Source organism: Mugil cephalus, chromosome 20 (genome assembly GCF_022458985.1).
Source record: "Mugil cephalus isolate CIBA_MC_2020 chromosome 20, CIBA_Mcephalus_1.1, whole genome shotgun sequence".
Taxonomy (NCBI): Eukaryota; Metazoa; Chordata; class Actinopteri; order Mugiliformes; family Mugilidae; genus Mugil; species Mugil cephalus.
Genome location: NC_061789.1, coordinates 10,417,413 through 10,425,650, shown reverse-complemented (window position 1 = coordinate 10,425,650; position 8,238 = coordinate 10,417,413). Strand labels below are relative to the sequence as shown.

At 43.0% G+C, this 8,238-nt stretch overlaps 1 protein-coding gene across 1 annotated transcript; it reads right to left on the bottom strand.

The window, feature by feature from the left end:
• Positions 1-163: 163 nt before the first annotated feature.
• On the bottom strand, positions 164-7,072 carry cbx1a (chromobox homolog 1a (HP1 beta homolog Drosophila)). Its single transcript, XM_047572969.1, has 5 exons — positions 5,449-7,072; positions 4,817-5,082; positions 3,906-4,077; positions 3,653-3,747; positions 164-2,961 (listed from the first exon to the last, which is right to left on the bottom strand). Exons 1-5 carry the CDS (start codon positions 5,569-5,571, stop codon positions 2,811-2,813), a joined length of 807 nt encoding a protein of 268 aa, XP_047428925.1. The 5' UTR covers positions 5,572-7,072; the 3' UTR covers positions 164-2,810.
• Positions 7,073-8,238: the final 1,166 nt, after the last annotated feature.

Below are 8,238 nucleotides of genomic sequence, written 5' to 3'. Positions count from 1 at the left end.
ATTCATATTACATACACAAGGATATCAACACTATAACAATAAGTGTTTTGAAGGCACATTTTGCCAAGTTTGGAAACATATGACCAGTAGCAGCACAAAAATGAAGCTTGCAATTTACTCAAATAGACGCAAAAATAAAACAATGGACTAAATGAGGCAAGTGCAAAATGTTACAAAAACGAAAACGTTTATTGTCTAAAACAAATGAAAAGATCAGCAGTGACAGTAACTTTGCAAGGGAAACCAATGAACATGCAACAGCACAACACAAGCTAATACCCTAAATACACAGAAGTTTCAGAGACAAGACAGAAAAGCTAAGTAAGAGACCCAGGAGCAGCTAGTTCAATCCCCTCCTGTTAATGATGAAACAGAACGTCTCATTCATCATACTTGATGCAGGATTCGGATGCCACAAAAATACCGTCAGAAGAAGAAAAAACATTTTTAAAGTGAACCTTTAAAACCGCTATTATGCAGCCTGCAGAGTCGATCCATGCCATCCATCGATGACATGACACTTGGGGTTAAGGCTTATTAAAACGAATCAAAATACTGTTAGAAAATGTAAATATTTTAAAAACTGCTGTGGCACAGGTCACCGTTGTTTTAGCCAAGTTTGGTTCTTGAGAAATGTCAAGTCGCAAAAAGACTGAAAAGAGGTTCGAACTAGCCAGCCTAGGTGTACTAATAGCACTGACTGTGTACAAAAGATGGATGTAGCCACAAACATTGGTTTGTGCGCTACCTTTTTGAAGCTTCAAATTTGGCATTTGGCTGCTGCCATCTTGGATTTCATTGGAGTCTGCAGTGGTCTGATTTGGATGTGAAGAAAGGACATCTGCACGGACTTTCTTTAGACCCCCACGCTTCGTCCATCTTTTACACTCAGTCCGTGGCTAACAAGAAGCTACTATGCTAACTTTAATACAGTATACATATCGATACACATAGCCGGGCTACATTCAACACATAAAACATTGGGCAGCAGAATAAACACGAGGAACCCTCCGAATGAACTGATCCGACTGAGCTTGCCTAATTGAAAAGTTGCATCCGGTTTTATTTCAGCATCAAAAGTTGTGTTAAAAAACCATAAACGCAAAAAAAAAAACACAAAGAAACCAGAAGAATTCCAATGTCTTGAGAGGTGCCCCGGCAGTGTAAGCTAAAACAATACAGCCTAGTAAACAGTACTGGGTTAACGTTAAACGGAAATAATAGACTTCAAGGTATTTTGAATGACCTCTGTTAGCAATAAAACACAGTTGTGTTTGTGATGGAGCATGTACCTACTGAGAAACTGAGTTGTCGTCTCGTCAGCAAACCCCACCACCATCACCACCACCACCTAGCAGCCAAAGTGGCAGCACTATTAACAAGCCACTTCCATTGTTTCATGAGTCAAACAAGTTTGTTGGCTGGTTTGGTGACAATGCAGCTGGTAGATGAGTTACCAGATACACACATGCTACACCTACAGGTAGCTTCCTGTTGGTTTGAACACCGAAGGGCTTATTCCAGGGGAACGTGCTTGATGATCCCAAATCTGAACAGCTTGTTGCAGCATCCTAACGTATTAAGCATGCTTTAAAAAGAACATATCCTTACAGTGTAAAATGTACCTTACGTCTAGAAGCAATAACAAAAAAAAGAAAAAGAAAAAAAAAAAACACATTTTAGCATGACAACAGCTAACGGATTTGGAAAAAAAATGATGCTCAAAAGCCAGAAGATTCCAGCTAATCTCTGTAGAAATTAATTCAGCGATGAACTGAAAACCTACAGCTTCTTAAGGCATTCAGTGTGCCTGTCCATTTAAGCTCATGCGGCAGCTACTGTTAAGTATTGTGGTTACTCGTCACCTGGTTTCAGATAAAGTAGCAGTTAGTATTATCTTGCCTCGGCCGGGTGTAGTTGGAGTGAGCCGCGTGCTTCTCAAGGACATCAGTAGCTACGATCATTACTGAGAAGACGTAATGTTGAAATACATTCTGTCGATTAATTTCTTTGATGTTTCGGCATCATCTATAGCTGCCACGCTGGCTGGTAGGACACATAAGGCCAACAACTGGTGGTGTTTTCACAAAGACTGCAACCGTTCCTCGCGAGCCCACGTCCGAGTCAAATGTACAGTCATCATTTGGTGTTTGAGCATTTTGAAATAAACAGTGGTATGTCAGTCATAATGAGAAATGAGGTGGCACAAGTAACAGATATTAAACAGTAGAATGGTTTCTGTCCACCCTTTTTACTCCTTAATACCTCACCCAACTACAGCACCTCGCCAAAGACGTTCCCTCCCGTGCATCCGACCCGTTTGACCCCACGGGAACATGCTGCTTTAAAAGACGATTTCTAAATGAGGACCGGCGACTGGCAGGAAGAGAAACTTGCCAGTCGCAGCCGACGTTTAGCGCGCTTCTCTCTTCAACGCTAATTAGTTAAAGAGGTAACTTGACGAGCGTGCTTTCGCTGTCTGGGATTCCTCACACCGTCCTCCAAGGAATACTTACAGAACAAACAGAAAAACATGAGTCTAAGTGTCAACATACCTCTTTAAAACAGCTTATATTTTTTCACTTGAGATACAGGTGGGAGCATCTTTTCAGGAATCCTCGCAGGGCAGGAAACCAACTTCTTTTTCCTCTGTCAGCTACTTTGGCAGTCGCCCCCCCCCCACCCACCCACCCAACCACCCACACTTATGCTGCCAAAGTGGCTGTTAGAGTCAAATAACTTGGACAACAGTTCCTGGGTGTGTAATAGATGTCCTGCCCTCCACTGCCACCATTCCCTCTCCTCTTTGTCTAGTCTTTTTTCTCCTCTTCTTTCTTCTCCTCCTCTTCTGTGGGGTAGGAGTGCCACGTGAGGCGCTCCTCGTAGAATGAGATCACGACTTGCGGACATTTGACGTTTGCCTCCTTGGCTGGGACCAGGTCGGCCTCGTCTGAGTTTTTCCTGTCAGTTTTGATTCAAGAGAGAAAGTAGACCAGGTCTTTTATTTTTTTGAAACACCACTTTCCATTCCAGGTGAGCAGTGACGCTTCGACCTACAGCTTCCCAATGCACATGCCTTTTCACTGGAGGATCTGTTCTTTCTCTCTAGTCAACAGTGTATATCATTTCATATTTTATTTGTAACGTGTTTGTCATTTTGTAATGTGTGCTACTGACTTGAAACGTCTCTTTGAGGCATTTGAAAAAGTCAGAAGTATTCGCAGCTCTTCTCTCTGTGCTTTTCCTGTGCTTTAAATGTTGGTTTTAAGCACCGATTACACACGTTTGTTGTTGTGCTTCTTATAAAGTTGAGGTTACATATTTAGGAGTGCACTATTGAAGTTCTAGAGTAGATCATTGTTTATTTTGTCTCTTACAGTAACCACAGTTTCAATAGTAACTTCCAGACATTAACTGATCTTATTATTGTTCGAATGCATCTATTTATATTTGTCTCTGTTCAGTGCAAGTTATAGTGCAAATCCATCACATTCATTTATTTATTCATTCATTCATTTTCCACCAAAAAAAAAAAGGGGGGGGGGGGGGGGGTTGAATGTATCTGAGTTCTTATTTCAAACTGATTGAGATCGAATCCAAATTATATTCCATTATCATCTCCATCTCTAAAAGAGAACAAGTGAAGACCCACCACTTCATGAGGAACATCAGCTCTCCGCTCGAGTCTGTTGCGCCGATAATTCTCTCCGGCTGCAGCCCTCTGCCAAAACCTCTGGCCTTCTCACCCTAGAGACGGGGAGGAAACAAACAAAAGATCACGGAACTAAATAAGGAAAAACAGACGGCTAGGAGGTGAGGACACAACGCACATTAAGGGATCTGTGTGCACACTGTGCGATTAGAAAATCTGCTGGGATTCTTGACAGCAAGGAGCATCCACTCACCTCCTCCTTCTTCCTCTTGCTTCCTCGCTCTTCTGAGTCTCCAGAGGCATCTGTGGGTACTTTCCTCTTGGCCTCTTTCTTTTTCTCCTCCTTCTCTTTGTGTTTCTGCATGTACTCTGCGATAAGGTCGGGGCAGTCCAGGTTTTCCTCGGGCTCCCATGTATTGTCCTCACTAGACCGGTGGGTGCAGACAGAAACACATGACAGGAATCACCATTAGTACTCGCTGCGCTACAGAGACAAGAGCGACTTTTATTATTTATTGCTCCTGGTCCTTGGAAAGTTATCGGATGGATTCTGTTATAGTTTGTTAAATAAACTTGTTTACTCTCAGGTGCTCTTCCCTTGATGCCAAAGACTAAGGGCCACAGTTGCGTCTGGATTGGATGGGGTTAAGAGATGTGGTTGGCTGCACCAACAGACACATTTTATTGCTTCCTGTGGAAGATAGCAGCTACGGTATCTAGTAGCTCAAAGGGAAAAGGAAAAGTAGGCCATAGCTATGTGAGAAGGGGTTTTAGGGGGCCTCCGTTTCCCTGGGTGGGTTCAACGCTAGTAACAGAGTAATAACACAGTATAGATCAAACTGTACGTTAAATGTGGCATCTGTGTCCCATCAAAATTTAGACAAGGGTTTCACCAAATAAAAACCCAACAGCGGGATTCCTGACTTACTGAGTTGATAGCAATTAAGCTCCTGTTGTTAAAGGGTGAAGTATGTTGTTAGATGGAACAAACTCTTCAGCTCCTGTGCTTGAGCTGTAATTTGTCATCAACCTTTATCATATATGAGCAAACAATCAGTAAATCAACAAAGGAAGACGACGATGTGCTCTGGTAAAAAACAAATTTAAATTTTTTTTAAAAAAACACCAAACCTATTTTGATTACTGAGAATGACTTGTACTCACTCTGAAAATCCTTTCCATTTCAGCAGGAACTCCACTTTGCCCTTCACCACCCGGCGGTCCAAAACCTTTTCCACCACATACTCCTCTTCTTCCTCCTCCTCTGCAGCAGCTGGTGCTGCTGCTGCTGTTGCTGTTGCTGCTGCTGCTGCTGGCGCCGCTGCAGCTGCTGGTGGTGCTGCTGAAGGTGCTGCAGGCTGTTCCTCCTCCTCAGCCTTCTTGCCCTTCTTTGCCGCTACAGTCGCCAGCTTGATGGTTGGAGGAAACCCCTGGTAGAACAAGGAGGAAACGTGCAGACGCAAAGGAGGTGCGCATGTATTGGTCTCCAATTGTACATGGTGATACCTATAAAGCATTATATCTAACACTGTACAATAGACAGAAAATGTTTGCAAAGTTCTAGCAAATAATCTGGGAGTGTGTTGCGCTCGTCTTCATGGGTATTTGATTTTATACTTAAATCACTTATTAATGCAAAACTCACGAGGACCCTTGTATTTCCTGAGTTGCTTCATTATATATTGATTCAAAACTGTTTTGCTGAATAAAATCAAACTGTTCACATGAACAGGAGAGAAGAATGTGACTCCTGGCCTCCAACTCTGTGGGGTTGGTGAAACTACAGCTGTACTCACAGCGTACAGCCTGGCGGTCAAACAGGACAGCAGTGGACAAACAAAGAGGCCATTCAAGAAAGGATCCGATTGACAGGTTGCACGGTGCGTTGCATCGTGTGGACCTTTGCTGCAGAAAAACATCTGAATTTTTGTACTAAACTGCCAATACTTTGGACAGAACACACCGATACTGCGCAGACGGAGGGGTTCAGGAGATTTTAATTAGGATGCGGTAACCACTACCAGCTGACATCAACATGCAACGTAACTACTTATTCCTCCTGGTTTGGCAGCCTCTCTGTCCACCCCTTATCAAAAGGAGGAGCCATGTTAGGCCCAGGGAGAGAGAAAATATGCTGAAACCTGAGTGAGCTTGGAAAGAAAGGAGGAGGGGTCACCAGATAAAGAGCTGCACCACTCAAACTCTCTAAGCAAGTCTGGAGTGTGTCTTTTCAGTGGCCCCATTTTGGCTGGTAACCAACTCCACAGCCCTCTTTAAAATATCCAGGTGGCAAGAAAAAACGAGGGAGCCCGAGTACGTGGGAGTTGATGGGATTTTCCAGCAAGGACAGGTGGTGTTTATACAGCCGGTGTATAAAAGGTGGTCGTTAACACTAATGCACGTCACAAGTTACTACTGTAAGCAGCACACCTCTGATTTTTTTCAAGTCATCATGCAAAGTTTTCTAACAGGACTGTCACTGCCGGCACTTATGTCTTTAACAGGGAGGAGTTGCAATTTTACAGTTGTGCAATGACAATAAACGCTGCAAGGAGAACATGCTGCTGTGGTCATAGATCTCAAGACCACCCCTCGGATTGATCTCCCTCCAAAAATAGTTCAAGAAAAAACAACGTCCTTGAAGCATTTTCTCAAATATATATTAACAACCGTGTAATACTGTATACCAGCTTTGGTACTGATGGAAAAAATAATATCACTGCACAGTTCTCCACATTGTACACATGAGCAAAAAAAGTTAATGACATTCAATGGTGGACTTTTGATGTCTAGGTGGACTTTTTGCAGAGCACACAAACGAAAAAAAAAATAAATCAATTAGACTCTCTGTGGATACACCTCCCAGTTAATGGGCCAAGTTTCATGTTAGCAGCTAATTCAACCTCTCAGTAAAAATTATCTAGTGGACAACACGACTAATTACAGCAACTCAATATAATAACGCACGAACAAATGAATGGACTGACATGAGGCCCATCGGGTAGATAGATGATTTAAACACCGCATGTTTGGGGGTTTGGCTCGAAATGAAGAACAAATGTCCCAGAATCACACGGGACTCGAGTTTCTGACCTGAAACAACAAAACTAAAATAAATAAGGCACCATCCAAATAATTAAAGAGACGCTTGTTATATGTTGTAAACAGAGCCATGATATCCAATCCATTTCTTTTTTTTTAATGAGAGCCAAAGAAGCTAGCGCGGTACCCCTGCCCCCCCCATCATGCCTGCATGGCCTCACCTCTCTGCACCACCTACCCCTAATGTAAGTTGGGACAGTTTGGGTTTTGCTCAGTTTACACACGCTACATTTCCATGCATCAAAACCGGAGCACAGCGGCGAAAACCAGGCGGCCCGCCTCCTCCAGACCGAAGGGTAACATGGCTGGCGTGTTTTGCTTCAGCCAGCTAGCTAGCTAACGGGACCCTTACCTTTATAGAGAATGCTTCGCGTGCTCGTATGGGCTAATGGTGGGCCCGAGTGAAACCTCTGAGATTTGACCGTGGTGTCGCAGGCCAGAAAGCGAGCAGGGGCGGGATGCAAACTGACCCGAAGCGTGCAGCGCAGCGACTTCAGCCTCGCTTTGCAGATGAACCACACAATAGCACCGACGGCGTCGCTAATGACGACGAGCAACGATCCCGTTCTGCCCGCCAACAGCTCCACCGGACGTTACGTCAACAGCTCTACCGGAAGTTACGTCGACAGGCCGCGTCGGGACCTAGTAGTAGATCATTGACTGTTATTTGTTTTTAATTGAAGTTGATTATTATTTTAAGTCTCTTAAATTGTTTACAAATAAAAAAAATACATATCTATAATGAACATACATTCAGAAATGTTAGTTAAAAATTTGTCACAATAACTATCATTTTAATCCATGGGATTACAAGATCTGTCACTAAAATTTATTTTCTTTATCGTGAATTTGATTGTTTTCTTTTTGTCTTTTTCTCAACTATTGTTATAATGTCATATATATATGTAACTTTATTATACTATTATTTTGTAAGGAATGTGAGCTGGAAATGTTGAAATGTGTGTGTTTGTTACAATTTTCAATAAAGTTAAAAAAAAAGTAGACCATTGACTGTATGAGTAGTAGACCCAGCCATCATGTGCCAAGTTGAGCTGTCAGGGCGCAGACGCACTGAGGAGGAGGCCGCCTGCATGTCCCAACTAAATCGTTGGAAAACCATCAACTTCAACCGACCAAAGCGACCATACCAACACCCCACAGTGTATACCAGGTAGCCTATGACAGTGAACGCGCTGGTACTCTATGAAATATTACGCACAACTGTCCGCAGTGGACTGAAGGTTCAGTAGCGTTACATGTAGGCTATTACTTATTATTATTATATTATATATTAGTATAATTTACGCAGTGTGTGAAGTACTCTGTGGGGACTCGACAGACTGGGCCGTGTAACTGGCAGCAACTTTTTACAGGGTTGTTAAGTATAAAGACACCTCAGCCGACAGTGTAATGAAAAATATTGTGCAATATGCAGCCACAGATCTGACTGTTCCAGCTGTCATGTGGGGAAGGCAAATGGAAGA